This window comes from Pteropus medius, unplaced genomic scaffold (genome assembly GCF_902729225.1).
Source record: "Pteropus medius unplaced genomic scaffold, Ma_sr-lr_union100, whole genome shotgun sequence".
NCBI lineage: Eukaryota > Metazoa > Chordata > Mammalia > Chiroptera > Pteropodidae > Pteropus > Pteropus medius.
The window spans coordinates 3,848,362-3,871,641 of NW_024352787.1; the positions used below are offsets into that span (position 1 = coordinate 3,848,362).

General features: G+C 36.9%; 1 protein-coding gene across 1 annotated transcript; it reads right to left on the minus strand.

The window, feature by feature from the left end:
* Nucleotides 1-819: 819 nt before the first annotated feature.
* SLC10A2 (solute carrier family 10 member 2) lies at nt 820-23,280 on the minus strand. The gene is made up of 6 exons (XM_039848982.1): nt 22,710-23,280; nt 15,852-15,970; nt 11,618-11,706; nt 10,413-10,588; nt 8,348-8,505; nt 820-3,102 (listed from the first exon to the last, which is right to left on the minus strand). Exons 1-6 carry the CDS (start codon nt 23,084-23,086, stop codon nt 2,975-2,977), a joined length of 1,047 nt encoding a protein of 348 aa, XP_039704916.1. The 5' UTR covers nt 23,087-23,280; the 3' UTR covers nt 820-2,974.

Genomic DNA, 23,280 nt, shown 5'->3' on the forward strand with positions numbered 1-23,280 from the left:
AAGAATGATGTTTTTTGGATAAATAGTTGGAGATGAAATTGCTAGCGAGAGTGTTAATGGAAAATTGTCTTTGTTTCCACTCTACTTTATAGTATTTCTATATTCAAAATATTCCAACATGGGTCAAAATATCCCATTTCTAAATTCTTAAATAAGAATGTATACAACTAAGAAAGATGAGAAGCCTTCCTCAGGCACCAGTATTTTGATTGTTCCTTTAGTTGATGTTCAAAAGTCTTTTACCCTGGGCAATGTACCATAATAAGCCTAAGGGATGATGAGAGTAAGGTCTTCCTTTCTTTGGGGGGGTGGGGGGGCGGTGAATGGAACCCTGCCATGAAGAGGAGGTTGGAAATGAGAACTAAGGGCAACTCAAGCATTTCAAGCAGGTCAGTTTTGGGAAAGTATACATATGGAAATTGAAGAAATGGAAATTGATTCCATATCTGTGCCTGCATACCCCTTAGATAATTTCAGGAACTCCCAGGAGTATCCATATCATACTTTGAAGACACTTGTTCTAAACTAATGTGGCTTTTGAAGTGTATATACATATGTATGTGTGTGTATATATATATATATATACACATACACACACACACACACATACATATGTATGTATATAGTAGAAGGTAGTGGTAGTTTTATTTATAAGTACACATAATACTTTTATTATTATTTTTAGATTAACTATCATCATCATACCATTTTTAAGAGTCTTTAGTTAGTGTTACACTAGTATGATTTTCTTGTGGACAACCTCAGTCTGTATCAGTGGGAGACCTTATTATTAGAGTGTTTAATTAAGAGTTTCAGGCATGTTTTAAAGAATAATTTAATATTTGAGAAACTTTACCTTATTTATATCTCTAGAATTAAATAGTGAAAATATCTTGACAGTTGTCACAAAGACTCAAATAGGCCAAACATTACAAAAATTATTTTCATTTATTCAAGCCTTTCAAATAAAATATTCATTTAATATGATACTCACAGAAGCAATAAAATACATAATTTATTTGTCTTTTCAAAGTCATTTAAAAATAGAGAGCTGTCAACTTAAAAACAGCTAATTTTCTTCCCTCTAGCACAGTAGGAAAAAATCCACAACTTACAAGATACCACATTATGTAAGAAAGCCAAGTTCTGTCTCACTCTCATATCTTTATCAACAGGGAGGAAAAACCTGCTTGCTGCAACTGCTGGCATCCAGGCCCTTGAATTCGGGTATGTTGAAATTATGATATGAATTCACAGTGTGTCTCTAGTGCAGCTGCCTGTTGTCTATTTGATGAAAGTATAAGAGGTACTTTACAGACAGACTGAAAGTCTCCCTTTGGCACTGTTGGAAAGCATATTCTTTGACACTCCCTAATAAGAAAATCTGTACCACCTCTCACCTACTATCCTTTAATAAAAGTCCCTAGTCCCTTTTAATGTATTTGTCTAATGATAGAAAAATATAAGATCCTTATTCAATTGTAAATGTGAATCTTTTATAAAAAGGTATAAATATTACAACATTGAAAAGCAGAATCCCTCATCCCTCTATTGAAAGAGCTGATGTTCATGTTCCTGTAATGCTGAGGTGCACCAGCAGGATCTAACTCACATTATTCAAACGCAAAAGGCCCTTTTGGAGCCAAAACATTTGAAAGGGAGTCTATGAGGCAGCAAAAATGTCCAAACAGAAAAGTGGAACTAAATCACTATGAAATGAGTTAAGAATGTGCCTGCATCTTGCTGCAGAATGTGGGAAAGGAAATTAAACTAGACATTAAAATCGAAAACCCAACACTCAGCCAGTTCCCTCTTGCCATAAAACCCTGTTGTCATTGATCAAATCCTTCTTGCTTCCTCTTGTTACACCTGCTTATAGCATTCAAGGAGCTTACATGGCAATGCCCTTTCTACTTCTGGGCCCTGGGTGTGTGCTCTTCTTTCTCAAATACTGTTCAATACTCACTTCCTCTATAGCTCCCTGACTTCATTTTTCTTATCGCTTCTTACTTCTGCACATCTACTTGGAGCTAGTCATGCATTTCAAGTGGGATTCTGTTATTTGTGCCTTTTCATGTAATTCCCATTATCTCCCATTGAATCGAATTCATCCACTAGAGTAGTGGTGTTTCTTCCAATACTTCTACTGTCTTTGTACCTCTTGACACCTCCCCAGTCAATGATGCCTACTCTGGGGCTCCATATAAACTGAATAGCTGTCATATTAGCCAACATGCGCCTGCCTCATTCAGGCAAACCTTGAGGAAGTCCCTCTCCAAGGCTTAAAGAATGCTTTGCTAAATACAAGCCATTTCCTAAAAAGTCTAGTGGGTGTCATTGGACTCCTGAGACAGAGAAACCAATGTAGAAAATTATTAATTTGGTTGTTGAATTCTATTTAGAAACTCTTTTCTCTTATTTTTGCTTTTGGGTTATCATTTAGAGAAGGCTAGTATTTTTAAATACAAGAAGTCAGATATTTGCCCATGTTACACTACAAAGTTACACGAATAGTTTGCAACATTAATTAATGTTAGTGGAAGATGTTCATTTCAATCTTTTTACAATTATAAATACTGGAGAAAATCTTGATCACTTTATAATAATTCAGTGGAGCTATTTTAATATAAAAAAGTCAGGTGCTCATTTCTGGCTTATGAGATTCTGGGTAAGAATTCAGTTCAGGAATACGAGGCTCTCAGTGTTACCTATGTCAGGTTCAGTTTGAGATCTGAGGATATTTTGGGGGGGGATATTTCAAAGACACAGAAATATTTATATACATATAAATATTTGCTACATTAAAGATTTGGACTGTCAGTCACTTGGTACCAAAACCAATATATGGATTCAACTGGAATTTAAGTTTTTGCTTTAACTTTTTCCTGCCAAATATCCCATCAAAACAAATAATTAAATATTGTTATAGCTGAAGCACGGTCTTTAGAATTCTTCTTTTTTGTCTACTTGGTGTCTACTTTTCTTGTGGTTGAAATCCTTCATTCACCTTATAGAGCGATGACTCGGGGACTGTTTTGTTGTCTTTGCTCTCTGGAAATTCCTCATTGTTTTTTCCATGATATTTCTTATATATCAAATAAACTGAAAAACAATACAGGAGAGGTTAAGCAACTTTCATAATAATTAGCTGCAAACTTACTTTGGACAGTGATTAAAAGCTATGGCTCAAAAATCAGTTTGCAGATTCTGTAGGCTGGAGGCTACTTAGGACAATCACCATTCCTAGTTCCATGGTCACTCATGGTAAGAGAAATGACTGCAGTTTAGGAAGATCTAGTGTACAGCTATATAGGATACTTGCTCCCATGACTTCTGCAGGTGGTACTCGCCAAGCATTTATTCTGTACATATCATCTCCCAGTTAATGTGCTAGTCCTCAATAAATATGCTACGTTAAGGGGCAATGTCCAGGACCTTGATCTAATGGTCTGTGTAGGAGGACGTGAGCTAGAATAACACTCCCATCTCTCCCAGCCTTTATTCATTCTTTCCCACAAGGAGGGGGCCTTGGCTGATTGGTGATCAGCCTTTTCTCTTCTATGGAGCTGCCACTCTCAGCCATTTCTCAGCATATTTTTGAGGTCAGCTCACCTGGGCAGACTGCCCTTCAAGGGGACTCCTGCAATTTATGTGTGTATATGTGTGTGTTACGTGCACATGTGTGATTCAGTGGAAGGGTGAGGTATTAACAAGCCTGCTTGGTAGCAGTTTTGAGCTATATTTCCTAATTGTTTTATCTGTAATAAAAGTGTATTATCTACATATCTGATTTTTTCTTCTACCTCTTAATTGGTTCCAAAGTCCTCAGGGGAAGAGAAGGTATTATTTACCCTCAAATTACAATATCTTACACTTAAATTTGATATCATAATACTATCTACTGCAAAGGGCAATTGCGAACATTAAATGAGATAAAGTACTAAAGTGCCTAGCATGGCCCTGGGAGAACAGTAAGAGCTTGGTAAATGTTAACTATCATGATACATGGCTGAGAGATACAATGTCCTGCTTCAAAGATATTAATATATCAAGATCAATATCTCCTTGGATTGGTCCCTGCACTTCTAGTAATATAGTAGATTTGAAGCCCTGAGCTATTGAACTGATTGAATTGAGCTGTGGTTAGTTAAAATATTCCAACACTTTTATTACAAACTCTTTGAGCTGGGATTGCTTCAATTTATACTTAGACTCCTGATTTTATTTAATCGACCTGTTTATTCCTTTTCTTTCTCCCCTGCCTGCCTGCCCTCCTTTCTTTTTTCTTCCTTCCTTTCCTTCCTTCCTTCCTTCCTTCCTTCCTTCCTTCCTTATTATTCCTTTAACTTTAACTTCTTCTTCTATTTCCTTTCCTATTCTTGTTCCAAAAAATATTTAAATTTCTAATCCTTTCACTGAAATATGCCTCTAAGCATTGCATATACTTAATAAAGATCTCTTTCTTGTTTTCAAAACCAATATATGGATTCAATTGGAATTTCAATTTTGCTGATAAAACTGTGGGAAAGTTTAAGACCAGTACTGGTGCCCTCCCATCATTCCTTCAGCTTATCTGTTAATTCCTTTTGAGTTAGTTATTCAACTAGTAAATCTACTTAATTGCTCTATCAACCAGTCTTTCTTTGGCTTGTCTAGTAGACATCATTAACTAATTATTTGTAAAAATATTGAGGTGCACCAATTTGGGTATATTTGTATCACACAAGAAAACAAAATAATTAGGCCATGGACTCCTGTCTTCTGCATCAATGATAAATTAGGGAAAAGTTTCCAGTGGTTTCAGATAGTCTTGTAATAGAAAGCCGAACTCTGCTTTGAGAATAACATTCAAGACAGTAATGAAGAAAATGATTAGCACCCACAGCCAAGTTGAATACCTACTGGAGCTAAGTGAAAAAGTAAAACCAAATTTAAACAAAACTAACTCCAGGCATTTTATAACTTAACATTCACATCATTTGCATCATTTACCTTCACCATACAATCCCCATTAAAATGCCATGAAGCTTAAAACAGCAATTTCTTATTAAAAAAAAATAGAATTTAAAAATAGAGGTTAGAGTTTTGGTAAAGATGGTGGAGCAGGTAAATGCTGTGCTCATCTCATCCCACTACCACATCAAAATTACAACTAAACTACAGAAAAGCCATCATTGAGAATCTCCTGAAGTTTAGCTGAACTGAAGCTCTATAACTAAGGATATACAGAAGAAGCTGTGTTGAAGATAGGAGGACAGGTGGAGACCCAGACTGAGTTCATTTCACACTCAAGTGTGGTACTTAACAATTGGGAGGAACATCTCAGCTGCGGAGGTCCCTCCTGAGCAGCAAAGGTCCCAGCCCCACACCAGACTTCCAAGACCAGGTTTCCAGTGTCAGGGTGAGAAGTCCCCCTAACATCTGGCTGTGTAAACCAGCAGAGATTGTGGCTAAGAGAAATGGAGGGTGGCCGAAGTCCTAGGTGGTCCTCTTAAAAGGCCCATGCATGGATGTATTCGCTGACGGACTCACTTTGAGCTCCAGCTTTAGGGCAGCAGCTCAAAAGGTGCCAGGGATGTATGAGAAAGAACAAAATCGTCTGGCTTCAGGGAAAGGGCTGGAGGAGCAGCTTTCTCTCAGACAGAAGTGCCGGCAGAAGCCATTGTTCCTTTTTGGGCTCTTTCCTCACTCAGTCTGCACACACAGGCAGGCATCATATCTAGCTTGCCACACTCTAGTGATTCTCTGAGACCCTTCCCCATGCAACGTGTGGGCCCGCTCAAGTTGCTTCCAGTGGCTTTTCCATGCAAACAACCTATCTTGGCTCATGCTGCAGACTTTCCTAAAATCTCTCAAAGGTTTACAAACCCCAAACAAGTAGCACCTAGCCTTGATGTATCCTCAGACTTCTTGCTAAGCAGCCTCAAGCCCAAAACTAGTGGCAGCTGGCCTCAGATCGCAGCTTAGCCTCTCCCAGGCACATGCAAAACCAGCACAAATGGCGGCCATTTGCAGATCACTTTGTAGCTCATACCAAGTAGCCCCATGCAGGGCACAGGCAGTGGGTAAACTTGGACTGCACCACAGCCCCTCCCAAGAGGCCCAAGGATCAACACAAGTGGTGGCCAGCTTCAGACCACACCAGAGAACCACTGAACCATCTCCACAAATGACACAGCAAAGACCAGATTCAGCAGGCACCAGAGCTCCAATAAGTAAATCCTGTACCAACATTCTCATCATAAGGATACCAAAAAGAGAAGAAAGAGAGAATGGAATTGAAAATCTGTTTTAAAAAAATGTCAGAAAACTTCCCTAACCTAGTAAATGAAATAGACACACAAGCCCAGGAAGTTCAAAGAGTCCCAAAGAAAATGAACTCAAAGAGGCCCACACCAAGACACATCACAATTAAAATGCCAAAGATTAAAGACAAAGAGAGAATCTTAAAAGCAGCAAGAGAAAAGCAATTAGGTACCTACAAGGAAGCTCCCATAAGATTGCCAGCTTATTTCTCAACAGAAACTTTATAGGCCAGAAAGGATTGGCAAGAAATATTCAAAGTCAGGAAAAGCAAAGACTTACAACTGAATTACTCTGCCCAGCAAAGCTATCATTTAGAATCAAAAGACAGATAAAGAGCTTCCCAGACATGGAAAAACTAAGGGAGTTCATCACAACCGAACTACTATTACAAAAAATGTGAATAATAAAATCGCAATAATGACATATTTATCAGCAATTAATTTAAATATAAATGGATTAAATACTCCAATCAAAAGATGTAGGGTAGCTGAATGGATAAGAAAACAAGACCCTTACATATGCTGCCTATAAGAGATTTACTTCCTATCAAAAAATACACACAGACTGAAAGTAAAAAGACAGAAAAATAATTTTATAAAAATGGAAACAAAAAAAATCAGGTTAGCAATACTTATACGAGACAAAATAAACTTTAAAACAAAGGCTATAACAAAAGACAAAAAAGGACCGAGTAATTCCACTTCCGGGTATTTATCCAAAGAAACCCAAAACGCTAATTCAAAGACATATGCCTCTATATGTTCATTGTAGCATTATTTATAATAGCCAAGATATGGAAACAACCTACGTGTCCATCAGTAGATGAATGGATAAAGAAGAAATGGTGCATATATGCAATGGAACATTATATAGCCATAAAAAAAAGAATGGAATCTTGCCATGTACAACAACATAGATGAACCTAGAGGGTATTATGCCGAATGAAATTAGTCAGACAGAGAAAGACAAATGCCATATGATTTCACTTATATGCGGAATCTGAAAAACAATCTTAATGAACAAACAAAACAGAAACACACTCATAGAAAACAATTTGGTAGTTGCCAGATGGGAGGGGAGTTGGGGGGGTTGGGTAAAAAGGGGAAGGGATTAAGAAGTATAAATTGGTAGTTACAAAATAGTCATGGGGATGTAATGTACAGCATAAGGAATATAGTCAATAATATTATAATAACTATGTATGGTGTCAGATGGGTGTTAGATTTATTGGAGTAATTACTTTATAAGTTATTTAAATGTCTAATCACTATGTTGTACACCTGAAAGTAATATAATATTGTATGTCAACTGTAATTGAAAAATAAAAAAAATATTTAAATAAAATAGAGGTTAACCATCATCTGTCCTTGGAAAATAAAATGTAGAGGAAGTTTTAACTAGTTGAAGGCCAGCAGGTGGCAGGGGCTAATGGGTCAAAGCTATATGCTACATCAGAATAAAATTGAAAATCGAGTTAGCTATCCCTAGTACCTGAAATAAAGAACATGTTTGCTTCAACTGTTTCGATTATATGGGTATTTAAAAAATATACCTATATATACATGCACATGTGGGAAACTTAGCTTGATAAATATCTTCAGTATACCATTTTTCTGATAAATATCCTATATTTACAAAGCATATCAAAACAATGTTTTGAAAAAAATTACTGGTTCAAGGTTCCAGGAAGCATGTAGGAAGGCACACGATAAAATGGTTTTTAACAGGTTAATATGCCTCCCTACTTACTGAGGAAAAGAGAGTCAGTGGAAAGGATTGATCGCCGTTATTTTTCACTTACATATAATCTTTACCAGAATCTTTGGTAAAATTATAATCTTTTCTTCAGTAGTTGGGAAATCATGATAATTTTATAGGTGGCTTTTTCTACCCATTTATTTCACTACCAGAAAAAAAAAGGCATTTAATTTAATTTATGTAATTCATTGCCAGAAAAAGATTATTAAAAATGCCTTGTTAATAACTCCAGGATTCCTTAAAGAAGAACATCATAATAAAATGTGATTAGCATATTCCTTACTTCCTAAGAATATTGCTGCAAAGATGAGCTGGAAAATGCTGTAGATGAGTGGGAAGGTAAACACGTGATTCAGCTGCTCCTGGGTGAAGGAGAGCTGGACCACAGTGGAACAGAGCTGAGTGTTCTGCATCCCTGTTTCCAGGGCAATTGTTCGGCACCTAAAAGAAATGTTAAGAGAATACACGTTTTTATTGTTTTGTTTTTGTGTTGCTTTGTTATGATATAACATTAAAAGTAGATATGAGAACAAGTACATATATAATATATGTATATAGATCTGCTTTTAATATTTTATTCAATATATAATTTTATTTATATGGAATACCTATGTAACTTATTTATGTATTATTATATAATATGAATAAATATTCTCTCTATATGTATATACACACATATAGATAAAATCTTGCCCTTGTTATCTTTTGATTCTTATGATAATGAGAAAGTAGATATAAAATGCTCTAAAAGTTAAAAAGGCATATGTAAACAAAAGACACTGTCATCATTGTTTTCTCTCTTTTGCATTAAAAAAAAAATCTAGAGATTATAACATCTTTTGTCCAGAGAAACAAAGAACACCAATTAGCTTATTTTACCACCTGAGCAGTGAAATATGTCTATGTCATCTATATCTATATGTGTAAATATATATATTTACATAGAGAATATTTATTTGTTTTATTTAATATATAATATTTATTAATAAGTAATATATATTTATTAATAAATAAAGGTATTGATTGAATAAATATATATAATAAAGAGGAATATACATATAAATTAAAAATATAATATAAATGCAGGCTCATTTATGGATCATTTATTAGTGGTGTACAAATGGCAAAGGAGTTCATTTCACTCTTTTCAATTATGTACATGTTAACAGTGCAGAGCACAGAGCAGGGGCTGAGCAAACACTCAAGATAGAGTATTTGTTATACTTGTTTTATTGTTAAATTGATTTTGTTTTTCTGGTTAAATTTTGATCAAAAATCTCCAAGGTAGGCATTACTGCCTCCCTTCTACAGATGAGAAAGGTCAGAGAAAAAGTGCCCGGCCCAAGGTCCCACAGTTGGTAGGTATGTGGCCTGTCAGAGTGCAGGCCTAGGTCAGCCTGCCTCACGTATCCAACTTTTTCCACTGTCCAGGACTGCTCAGCTCTTTCCAAACTTCATACAGGCACCAGCTCCTACATCTGCTTTTCCCTCTGTCTGTTGATTCAGATGGGCTAGTAGAGGAGGAAATGCTCTTACTCAGTAGCAAACCTCTACATGCTAAACCTAGTTCTAGTATTTAGCACCTTTGGTTGATGAGGTCTTACCTTTGCTGGCTAGAGGAACCCTCGTATATTAAAAGGCTAACCTAAGTGCTTTTCTTAAAGTTACTCTGCTTGGAGAATAAAGATGCAAGACAATGGAAGAGATCAACCCGCATTGTGTTGGAAATGGTCCAGAAGAATTTGAGCAAAAGAGAGGCAGTCAATATTTTCTTTCTGGGGGGACTTGCATAATTTAGGAATGAATGAGTCTATGTAGAATGACATATTCAGAAATAGTTGTTACAGGTGAAAGAGTTTGAATTTGTCATCAGTATTTATGAGTTGTTATGGGTCGAATTGTGTCCTCTCAAATGCATATGCTGAAGCCCTAAGGCTCCATACCTCAGGATGTGACCTTATTTAGAAATAGGGTTATTGTAGATGTAATAAGTTAAGATAAGGTGATTGGGATGCACCCTAATCTAATATGACTGGCATCCTTACAACAAGGGAAAATTTGAATATAGAGAAATGTCAGAAGAAGACAATATGAAGAGAAAAGAGAGAAGATGGCCATCTACAAGCCAAGGAGAGAGGCCTGGGACAGAATCCCCCTCATATCCCTCAGAAGGAATCAATCCTGCTACACACTGATTTAGGACTTGTAGCCTCCAGAACTGTAAGACAATAAATTTCCGTTGTTTTTAGCCACTCCATTTGGAGTACTTTGTGAAAGCAGCCCTAGCAAACTAATACAACTGCTGTTACAGAAGAAAATTTCCAATCTGATTTACAAAAACACCCTACCTGTGCCAGGGCTGACCAGCTATTCTAGCCAGCAAAAACCCTAGAGAGTAACCGGCTACAGGAAATATTGTTCCTACAATCCACAGTTTGGGAGCGATGACCCAGGCACTTTGGTACAGTATTCCTCCAACCACAGCCGTGAGCACGATAAGGATCGCACCTGTGATGGACCCAACCTGGAAGAAAGACACAAGGAGAACCAATAAATGTGATAATGAAGTGACTTCTCTGTGTATTCCTTGCTTGATGGCTGTGGCCAGAAATGCTGGTGCTTGTCCTATGTTTTAATTTTTAAGAAAATAGCAGGACATGTAGCATCCATGTTCAATTAGCCTGAAGTTGTTCTAGCTTGCAAATTATCCTTGTCAGAGAGGAAGAAAACCCACTCAATAAGAACTAGAAGATCTGGCTTCCGGATTCCATTCTTATTGCTCTCTTTCCTTTGGTAAATTATGAAATTTCTCTGAATATTAAGTTTCTTCATCTGTAATTATGGATAAAATCTTGCCCTAGTCACCTTTTATGATTATTATGGTAATGAGAAAATAGATATAAACCCTATAAAAGTTAAAATATACATGTAAACAAAAGCTACTGTTCTTGTTTTCTCCCTTTCACATTAAAAAAAATTGGATTTTATAACTTTTTTTTTTTTATCCAGAGAAACAAAGAATACCAACAAGCTTAATTTGTTCCCTGGTCAGTGGAATATGTCTACATCTCTATATCTATATCCATATATCTATATAATCCATGTTTATATATCCATATCATTTAGCCAGAATATATATATATATATATATATATAAATATATATAAAATTATATATATATAATTATCTACCAATTGCCAGGTCATATGAATACAGAGATAAGAAAGATATGATCTGTTATCTAAGACAGCTGTGTAGATATATTTTATAATACAAAGCCACATAATAGAGATAAGAACAAAGTGCTGTGGGAACACAGAGTAGAATAAAACCAAGAGGTGATGTTTGAATTGCGTATCTCAAAAGGTGGATAGAAATTTGCCCTGTGGATACAACAAGGAAAGTCTTTCTAGAAGAGTCAACTGCATGTCTAATAACTTTAAGTCCCACCCCCATAATAATGAGAAAACGAGTGTAGTAGCTGGAAAGACCTATCACTTCAACTCACACTATGGAACATTTGACTTTGCATTCTATAACATGGGCCACTTACCTTAAGTATCCTCTTGGCTTTCTGGGGCCATTTGTGATTAACTAACATTCCAATAGAAACAGGAACAACAAGAGCGACCAAAGATGTACCTAAAGATGACGGAAGAGCAATTTGATCAACAGAACACAGCACAAGAAAAGAGGAAAACAGAAAAATAAGCAGCCTTAAAAAGCTTAGGGAATATATCAGTATCCTTCTTGAATACATAGAACAGAATTAAAAACAAAAACAAAAACAAAAACAAAAAACCCACTTCAGTAAATAATATAAATCCTTTCCTTAAATTTGGGGGTAAATTTTTTAGAGTTTTTATACTGCCGATTGATATTTTTTAGTTTCATTTTGTCAGAATCTTGTCTTTTTGGTGTTTGGATCTTTATATCCTAGGAAAAATTCCTTTTCAAAGTGTGTGTGTGTGTGTGTGTGTGTGTGTGTGCGTGTGTGTGTGTGTGTGCGTGTTCTTAAGAAGTACATAGATGATATTTTATATCTGCTACTTCTTGGTAGAAGAAATAAAAGAAAAGGTTCAAACTTCTCCAAGCTTTCTGTAGGCTAATGACTTCCGGTTAAGAATGATTTCAGTTATTCAAATATATAGCAGAGAGGTGAGAGAATAGGTTGAAAAGCATGCTTTAAATTTTCTGTGAGATAATATATTTGACGACCTCTTAAGTAAGTATAATTCTTTGCAGGAGCATGCTCACCCAGCCAGATAAGAGTCATACTTCAATTTCACCATGTTAAATTTACTGCTGTTCTCATGACGTGTGGTTTGTTTCTCTAAATTATTTAACACTCATTTGTCCAATAGCTGTTCTTATATAATATAGTACACACAACTTGTAACTTCTCATGGGCTGTTTCCTTTTCAAACATTCTTTTTAAAGCATTGAGAGAAAGTGGAATTGAAAAATGAAATTCTGACAGCAGACATTCCTTAGTATTGGAGTAGATTGAACTAGGACTGGCAAACAGATTCTCGATTCCAGGCCTGTAAATATGAATTTAAAATGAATACTATAGTGACGAAAACATAATTTCTTTGTAAGCTTCTGGTAGCTAAGGATACCAAGAGCAGGACAAAAAAAAAAAATGATGGCAAGGAGAAATTAAGGAGAAAATGGTGGAACAATGGACCTGAAAAAGGGTTGTTTATAGATTTACTGGTAAGAGCCTTCAGGAAAATCCCTTTTCGGGATCCTTACATCCTGCTACTTTGAGAAGAGTTTCCTCCCCTGGGTCTCCGGTCTATTCTCTAAATTGTTTGAATTTTATAGAACTTAAATGAAAACCATCTTGGTATGGATTGTACTCTGGTAGCTTAAATCTAGGTGCAAAATGCTGTGCTTGGAATGTGTGTGGTTAGGTTTTGGTAACATATTTTTAATGTGTTGGATCTATGAAAAGACAGCAAACTCCCATGTTTGGCCCCTCTTGCTAAGAGGCCTTCTGACTTGGGGGCAGCCCAAGGCTAAGGAATAAACATGCAAGCAGGACCATCTGTTCGAATCCATTGCATATTCACTTTACTCTCTTGACCAAATGAGGCCAGATAAAGTTTTTTTTGGGACTTGAAGTTGATTGGAAAAGACACACTCTTTGTCCTTCTTCATACTCAGAGTATGTGACTCTCACCTGGAGAGGTGGGTTGTTCTAACTCTTTACTCTTCAGTGGTCTAGAGATCCTACTCTTTTCTTCTCCCAGGCTCTGCTTGTTTCTCTTATTCCTCACATTCCTGTGCTTTCTGCCCAACTCCTGCCTATTTAGATGAGAAAGCATCTGCTTACAGTTACACCATTTGAACCATAACTTGGTCTTTAATCAAGTTTACAAAGCAGGTATAGGAGGAAAGAAAGGTAGAAAGGAAAAAGAGAATGAAAGAGAGTGGTGCTTGGAGTCATGTGGTGGAACTTGGAATGAGAGAGTTTCAGAGCCGAACCTTATTTACAAACTGTGAAAACTGTACAAATCATTTAACCCCTCTGGGCCATGGTTTCCCTGTTTATGAAATGGGTAAAATTACACCCATCTCAAAGTGCTGCTGTGAGAATTAGGTGATGAAGCAGATATACAGTATGTGGTACTGTATGCACTCAAATACAAGGTAGAGAGGAGTACGAACAACAACTTGCTGCACTGTGTTTTTCGTGGTACCAGCTGTACAAGCTGCCTTCTCCTCCATCCAAATGCATCATCCGAAGGGGCTCACCGGGTATTTATTGAATCATGGTGAGCACTATGTGGAACCTGTGCCAAACAGACCTATCCTCAGTGCGGAACAAGTGCAGAACAGACCAGGCAACCTGGTCATCTTGGACAGATTAAACAGTGACCCTAAGCCTAATTTCCTCATCGAAAACGTAGTGATAACATCTTTTGCAGTAATTAGGTTGTTTGTTTTCTACATTAAAAGATTAGAAAAACCAGTAGCAAGAAGGTTAGGTTGGAAATAGGCCTGGGCAGAATGGTGAGTAAGCAGAATTAATATTTTTGTTTTTCAAACTCTCATTTAAATTTTTTAACTTTTCTTCTTCTTTCTCTTCTATTTTCTTTCTTATTTTGTTTTTTCTTTGATGACCCATTTCTAATTACTCTTTCTCACTTTCTCTTGCTTTCAGAATTTACTGTCATTGAAGGATGTGATATAAGTCATTCACACCATAGTTAGAATTACTCATATTGCTATGGGACATTTTCCAGAATGGAATGCATATCAAAAGAATATTTTAAAGCTTAAATTCTCTTCTTAATTAATGAATAATATAGAATTAAAGCTCTTCATTCCACAGACAGGTTCTTTGAGAGGCCTAAAATGTATACCACTCAAGCAAACTGCATTCTCCAACTTTAAGGAAGGTGTCCTCTGAGGAGCAGACTGAGAGCTCAGCAGCATGAGCATAGGCAGGCGGTTGTGGAGGGTCATACTAAAACCTGTTTGCAGCAGGAGACGGTGTCTGACAGGAGGAGTTTCCAGGGGTCAGTTGTAGGACCTTGTATCAAGAAATCCCATTCTGAACATGATGTCAAGGAGGACCACATTTTTTTTTTTTTTTTTTTTTTTTTTGGTCAAATGGCCATGATAGGGGTGGAGAGGGAGAATATCTGAAAATATTGCAATACAGATTGCTCCCAATTAGTGTCCCCAAAGTGTGTTCTAAGTCAGTTGTGTAGAACTCGAATCAAGTTTTATCACGATCTTTCTTAGAAATGGAAGGGATATTAGGTGCCATCCAGGCCAGCTTTCTGTTGCAACAAAAATTCCTTTTACAAACAACCTGCCGAATCACCATTTAGCCTTAGCTTACATGCTCTCTTCGGTGGGACACTCTCACCTTTTTGACACAGCCCATCAGGGGGATGTTTATCTCTACGGTCAGCTGAAAATAGACTATTTAGCATGCAGTGTACCTAGTGACTGGTACTGATGTACTATTTCACCTAAATTTCATCTTTTATGGTGATAATTCTATGAAATATGCCTGATGCCTGGTTTGGGTAAATCAGAAACCATCCTGTCCTTCCCTTGACCCCATGTTATGCCAACAACTTAATCTTCCACCATCATTTATTCTCCCAGAAATAGGGAAAAAACTCCACTGGGATAGTGGTAAACATCTGGGAGTTGAAATGAGTGGAGACAGAGTCATAACTAGCAAATGTGACTCTCAGGCACGACACACAGGCCGTGCCAGTAAATCGACTTTTAAATCAAGATGTGGCTCACAGTCAAATGTTATAAACAATATGTTTTATCTGATAGTTTCTGTTCACCACACTCATGATTGCTTACCGGGGGTCCAATTTTTAAATCATTAGTGGAATGTTTTTTGTAGTTCTTCAGTTTGACTCTCTGGGAGCAAACTCTTATTCCCATGAACTAGTTGCACCGTGGGTTAAGGAAAGAACAGAGCCTCTGGTACATGAGCAACTTCTGCCTCCTCAAGTCCAGACAGCTGTGCAGGGGAAACCCTTAAGTTGGCCCCTCTCCCTGGTGATATCAATGGAAGGAAAAAACAGGTTCTCTCATGGTGTCCAGGTCTGGCATTTAAATTCCGCCAACTCTAATTCAAACACAGGGGTGACTTGTAATGAAATCCTAATTGGGCATAAACTGCTGCTGGTGCAAGAGGTAAGTAAATACTGGCTGGGTCTGAGCCTGGCTTGAGAACCTAGCTGGGCATAAGCAGAGAGTAGGAGAATAATACTTGGCAATCTCACAGAGGAATGACTTACCTATGTTATCATAGGGAATTATGATCGTCCCAGAGTCGACCCACATTTTGGTATAGATTAAGAGGCACAGAGGCATCATTCCCAGGGCCAGCAGCGTGGAGCATGTGGTCATGCTGATGCTGAAAGGAAATGGGCAGGTTGATACATTCACCTGAGTTTTCTAGGGGAAAGTTTCCATTTTTCAATTCATGATTAGAAAGTCTTAAAAAAGACTGTCTCAACCAGTAGCACCATCTGGTCTGCTGGACAGAAATATACATGTGCCCCCGTGTATGCAGGGTCTGGCCCTGAGCAAAATGATGAGATCCGTATTTGGTGTCTTCCTACTTTGTTCTGGGCCATCCCTCCCTCCCCATTGGTTTTCAACAATCAGGGAAGATATTTAATGACAATTTAAACTCATTACATGGCATTCTTTGAAACTCCAATCAGAAAATAACAAACACATTTATTTCAGGAAAGACATCAGGGGCTTCGCCATGTCTGTCTGTGTTGGGACAAGATAGATGGGCCTCCCTGGACCTTTGGAGGAGAATGCATGTCCAAGAGAGGAAGCTTCATTGCATTTCCTTAAAGGAGACAAATTATTGCCCCAAATGCTATAGCTTGAGAAAAGAAGAGGAAGCTGACTTAAAAAAACAAAAACAAAAACAAAAACAAAAACAAAAAACAAACGAGAAAGAAAACACGCAAGCAGGCAGGGTAGGACTAACTTCTATTTCTACTAAGAAATTTGCCAAATGTGTATTCAGAAGAGGCAGGATCTGATACATTCCATCTGCGAGTATCTGTGTTTTAGAGAGTTGACTTGGCTAAGTAAGGGGACTTTGGCTTTCGACATGGAGGGGTTAATATGGAATGATGCAATTTTTAGCACTGTCACAGTGTATGTAAAAGAGGTTTTGGGGTAGTGGGTCTTTCTGTTCCCATTAAATGTCCTGTATACAGGGGCACATTCTCTGCCCCGGGGAACAGAGCCTTAAAAGTTGGGCCAGGCACCAAAGCCAGAAACTGCCTGGATTGGAAGCAGGCATGGCCAGTTACTATGTGACTTTGGGTAATTTACTTGACTTTTTTTGTGTGTGTTTCCTTATCTGTAATATGAAATCATAACCATTACCACCTCATAGACTGCGAGAACTGACTGAGCCAGTGAGTCTAGTACTTAGAATAAAGCAAGGTGCTCACTAAAATCTAGTTACTGTTAATATATATTTAGTCATAGTGTGTGCTATATTCCAGCATAATTCCGACTCATGAAACTAGAGAAATTTTTTTGAAAGGCTTTTTCTCCGATAGTTGTAGCATTGAGACTATCAGAGTAGTAATTTCTTGACGGTGTTATATGCCGACTTGGAGAAAGATGCTAAATTATTTAAAACACCTGCTTCCTCCCACAGCCCCTAACCCCACCAAAAAAAACCCCCGAAAAAACAAAAAAACAAAAAAACAAAAAAAAACCACCAAAAAAACAAAAAAAAAACACAACAGAAACAAGCACCTTATACAATACTAAGAAAAACAGCTGCAGGGAGGAATTTTGTTTCAAGCCATCTAATTTAGCACTGATTTGCCAAAATAAAGAGTGGGAACAATGTTTATCATTCCTAATAATCATCTTTCCTAATAATCATTTTTTTAAAAAACCAGGAATGACCTCACTTAAAATGAGTTGAAAGGATTTAGAAAAAAAATACTGAGTAGAGCTAACTAGTATAACAATAATCAACACTAGTTGTATGTAAACCATTTCTAAAAGTTCAATCGATTATGGTAACAGGTTAACTTAATTTATATACAAAATAGAATGCTAAGCAAAGTCCTACAGCACAGTAAGTCAATTTGATATAAATTGTGCTTTGTCCTACTTAAATTTAAAGTACTGGGGTTTGATTTTCCACTTTTTCTCTACCTTCCTCAATTCTATGCCATTCTCTTTTTTTATCTTTTATTTTTAAAAATAAATTAGAATGGACTTAAAGTTATCCCATAATGAAGTTATTTTTATTCCACTGCATCCTATGTGGAACATCCTTTCTAGAGTGGAGGAGATGAGCGTGATGGTGGAGGGGAGCAGTGTTCATTACCTGGATCATAGTGAAGAGAAGTCTGAGAATTTTTTGTGTTAAACTATGAGAACAACTTTTAGAAGGAAGTCTGCTTCTCTCCTTGTTTCTCTTTCAAATTTCCTAGTGAAAGCTTCAATACTGAGTTAATGCTAAGACCATTAAGAAGTCGTATCATGATTTCGAGTTTTGCAAGAGCAGTTTCTTAAAGGCCATAGGAGGGACAAGGCAGGAGTTGGAGAAAGAAAAGGTTTCACTTTAGGAGACATCTTGACGGTAAGGTGCTGCCAAGAGATGAGAGAATAGGTGGTTGGAAGTCAGTGGCATTTGAGCTAATACGAGAACATCGATCCACTCAAAATGAGGTGAGAAACAATTCATAGATAAATAATTTTAAGAAGCAATGTAGGAGAATAAATCAGTAAAAGAAAAAATAATTTTACATAAAATAAATTTAAACTTCTATAAAGAGCATAGTTGTCAACAATAGAAATACTACCATGAATTTATATTGAAAGGAGAGAAAATGTAAAAAAGAAGAAAATCTCTTGTATTTAATTCTTGGCTTTAGTTCTATTCACCACCAAGGAGAATTATTTTTCTTTCTGGAAATAAAAACAATAAACGAGAATTCAGTGAATGTCGAAGAATTCGATGAAGTTTGTTATAAGAAAATGTAAAAGATTTATAATCATATTAGAAGTGAAACACTAAATTTAAAAGATCAAAAGGAGTGTGTTATTGGTGGTGCTGAAAAGTGGAGCTGTAGTAAGTGATAGAAACAGTAGTGAGCAAAGGATAAGAGTCTCGAGAGGGATAAATGGATAGGTCTGGATTCAGATTCTAACTCTGACATGTACTGACTCTGTCACCTTGGTCAAAATTCTAAGCCTTAATTTTATCATCTGTCACATACAGAAGGTAATAGTACTGACCTCAGAGGATTACCTTGAGGATTAAATACACTAATGCATGTAGAGTACTTATATTGTACATGGCTCATAATACTGTCTAACAAATATTAGTTAGCAATATACAAAAATAAATGCTACATGAGAGAATCAAAGCTTGTTTACTTTGAGGAAAAATAAAGGAAAAATCAAATAGTGTTGGGTTAGTTCTTAGAGCTGGACTTCTATGTGTTTGAAATGGGAGGGATTGCTTTGACTTTACAATAAACTGGAAGATAAGGGAATTGAACAACTTGAATAACAGTGAACACTGAACTGGAAGATGAACAATGTAACAATATTTGGCCACAGAACAAAGGATGTGGTAGGCAAATCTAGAGACCATAAATTTACAAAATAATAAAAGAGAGTATAGAAAGTGCATGACAGTGAATAAATTGGGAGAAACTGAGGGAAGGATGTGAAAGGAAAGCTCAAGGGAAATGTCCTTGTGTGTTATGGCTGAAGCCATTGCTAAGAAAGGAGAGACTGAAGAACAGGATCTCTCTGGGGGTAGAGGACACAAGAAGGTGAGACATCTCTATATCCCCATAAATGTGGGTCTGGGCCCCCAGCAGATACACCTGAAAATGTCACTGTCATTTCTCCCTGAAAGATTTTGTGTGTAATGTGCCCATGACACAACTAGAACAGGTGAAAATACCTGTGCACTGATCAGATTCCCATAACTTTCTAGGCTGGCATGGTCAGGGGACGGGGTGAAATGTCCAGTATGACTTGCTGTATTCCAAGGAGCAAGCTTTGTTATTTTGTTACTTTGTGTGCATGGGTTTTGTTTTTTTTGTTTTTTGTTTGTTTGTTTGTTTTTGTCATGAGGGATTTTAAAATGCAGTGGTTTCCCAGGTTTGGAAGAGATGACGAGTGAGGGAAAAATGATTTGGTTTCTTCTTCCAGGAACCATACCCAGGAAAATTAAGGCTAGGTGGGGTTGTTTTGTTGGCATTTGTGGCATACATTCAACTAGTACAGATAACCCATTCGTATAAACAATCATATCTTGACTGCCATTGCTAGAGTTCAAGTGGAAACGGAGAAAGTAAAGTTCCGAGAGGAAAGAACTGGAAATAGCAATGATAGATAGGATTGTATCTAAATAAATTATCAGGACTTTAGTTATCCAGTGCTCACTTTGGAAGAATGAAGTGTTGGAAAACTTTCCCGATAGCTGAGGTATTTCTCTCTAAATTTGCTTTAAAGAAATATTTAATCAGTCTTCCACCTAACATATGCAATGCATGTCATCATCTTGCAATAATTATGGGTCATTGTGGTAAACATTATTATTTACTCTGCTAAAACATTATTATTTACTCTGCTAAAATGCAGCGATGTCTTCTGGGTGATTGTGTTTGTCCCCAAAATAAACAATGCAAAGGCTACTGCGTTTTGTAAGCTGAACTCTTTGCTCTGGAGGCATTTTGGTCTTCTCTCTCAAGGTCAGGCTTTTAGGACCACATGCTACTGTGGGACTCAGGCCTGCCTCTCTAGCACCCCTGCCCACTTCCAATTTTTTTATCCTCTGAGCTGAGAAAAAGCACAAAAGAACTTTGGAATTAGGAGAATGACTAGGTCCCTTTATGGGATTAAATGGGATTTATTTTGGGTGTGCACAAGCCTATTATTGAGTTCTAGATAGGTGGAATTGCTAGAGAGGTGACTATTGGACTGGAAAGGTGTTGGTGTTATTTTTAAGACAAGGAGGATCTGTGGAGTGCACATTTTCTAGAATGAAAATTAAAATTTTCAATGCCATCCCTCCCATTATAGGACTTATTCTGACTTGCCGAAGGAAACCTATACACTGATTCAGTTGGATTTTTCACCAAGGTTTCAAACACTGCTTTTGGTTCTTATTTCCTAACATTATTATTTACTGCAGGAATTATTATGCAATATAGACAAGATTTCATAATCATCTCCTGTTTCAAGAGTAATAAAATTTACCTAAAACCGCAGAAAAGTATAGCTTGGCCTTTTAGATTAAGGTTTTGCAGTTTTAGCTCATAGAAGGGAATCTGTTTCAAGAACAAGCAAACCAACATCACACATACTTTTCTATCTTATCAAATGATCACACATGTGGCATTATGCCAGGGTATAAGACTCCTCCATTTTGTTAAAAAGTAACAAATATAGTTGACTCTTGAACAACTGTTAGGGTTAGGGGCACTGACCCCCTCCCCCTCACAGCAGAAAATCCACAAGTAACTTTTGACTCCCAAAAACTTTACTAATAGCCTGCTATGTAACAGAAACCTTACTGATTATATATATATATACATGTATATATATGTATATATATATGTGTGTATGTATATATATTTCATATAATTCATATATTATATGAATTATATACTGTATTCTTAAAATGAAATAAATTAAAAACCATAAAGAGAAAATACGTTTACGGTATTTATTGAAAAATATCCATGTATAAGTAGACCTACACAGTTCAAAACTGTGTTGTTCAAGGGTTGACTGTATTACATAAAAGCTGTTTAGTGGAAATCAAAGCCCCATACTCAATTTGGTTCAGTCCAGTCAACTAGCTTTTAGAATTCTTATCTCTGTGTGCCTTTGTCCTGGTCAAACTAAATTAAAGTCTAAAAAGATCTTATTGCTATATGGTGGTTCATAGATTAACAAAACCTAAACAGCACTTGTCATCCTTTGTTCTTTACAGGACTTTCCTTACGGGAAAAAAAAAAATTATTGCAAGGAAGATATGATATTTTCTTATATGAAAAATATGCACTGTGAAGGTATATAATTTGAATGGTTTTTCCAGAGCTCCTGGTGAAATCAGCATCAGCTCAGATGCGGTGGCAGGCTCCCAATTGCTCACTAGACACTGGATTGACCTGGAATGGTTTTACATTTTGCAGTGGTTACATTTTTATACTTTGAGCTTCTCTCTTCTGAGTATAGTAGCTGGTGATTAACAGAGCTGATTGCCTAGAGTACAGTGTTTAATAAGCATACGTTACATTAACACCTGGCTGGTTTGCAGAAATGCATACCTTTCACAGGAAATGAGGAATTGTGAGGTAAGGAAAAAGACATTTGTCTATTCGACTTGCAGCATTAAAATTCTCAGTCTTGTCACATTAATGCTTTGCCTTATTTCTATTAGCTTTTTTTTTCTAGTGCTAGTTCAGACTGGCACAGGATGAATTGGGAAATCATTGCAATTTAAATTACTCTGTGGGAAGCAGAGAAACCATTTTCTGTTTATTTTATAGTAAGGTAAGCATAATTTTTTTTTTTTAAAGAAGCTGCTCTAAGTGTTTTTCTTTTAATTTGAAACAAATGTACAAATTCTTCCTTTGCTTTATACCAAGAAAAAGCTTGTCAAAAGAACTAGCTGTGTTTGGTAGAGTTGACTATTATCTCATCAAAGATTCTAATGTTGAATGAACAATTTGATTTCATGATTACAGGCAAAGCTCCTCATCACCACAAAGTTTTGTTTGTTTGTTTGTTGTTTTTTCTCATAGACAAAGAAAACTTTCTCAGCTGCAGCCTGTGTGGCTTGAAAAAGATTTCTGTTTTAAAAAACTTTGACCCTTTTCCCAAAGATAAACAGTAATTATCCAACTCCCTACTAACTGAGTTAGATTAAAAATATATATATATGTAACCCTCAAATTTCAATGGGCAAGCAGCTACACAGGAAGGCAAGTAAAATCATTTATTCCTTTCTGTTTACTTCCTCAGTTGTACCCTAATTCAGTGGCAGACCTGATGAATAGTCAAAATGCCACAGGTTCTGAAAGATTAATTCAACGCGATAGCAGTATATGGAGGTTTAGATATCTTACCTTAGGTCCATGTCACCATCGACCCAATAGGCCAAAATATTGGAGGCAGTTCCTCCGGGACAGCATCCCATGATCAGCACCACTACAGCCTGGATGGGCAGGATGTCAAAGGCCACTGACAAGATGAATCCCACGAGGGGCATGATTCCAAACTGACAGAGGAAGCCAATACATATGCCCCACGGCCGCTTTATGTGCTCCAGGAATTTCTTGACTTCCACATTGCATCCCATGGAGAACATTACCATAGCCAGTAAGATGGTCAAGACAGTACTCAGGATCACACTTAAAATGTTATTGAAATTGCTGGCAGGTACCACACAGGATGCACCATCGCAAACTGTTGCAGTGGCCAAACAGCCTGTTGAATTATTCATTGCTGGGTTTGAGGCTCAAATGATCACAGAAATGCACAGAAGCATCAATCCTCCACTCCTCGCTAGATAAGTAATTCCTACTCCAACCACGTCAAACTTTTAAACCCTTCTTAAACATGTGTCACTTGGTGTCTCTTTCAAAAGCGACCTCAGAGAGGCAATAAAAAACAATAAATGCTGGTATGTCAGTTTCG

Excerpts from the sequence above, each read along its gene's own strand:
- SLC10A2 (XM_039848982.1), bottom strand. The coding sequence starts at position 23,086 with ATGAATAATTCAACAGGCTGTTTGGCCACTGCAACAGTTTGCGATGGT. Across the intron at positions 11,707-15,851 it reads AATTCCCTATGATAACATAG|GTACATCTTTGGTCGCTCTT; the intron begins GTAAGTCATTCC and ends CGTCATCTTTAG. Across the intron at positions 10,589-11,617 it reads AAGCCAAGAGGATACTTAAG|GTTGGGTCCATCACAGGTGC; the intron begins GTAAGTGGCCCA and ends TCTTTCTTCCAG.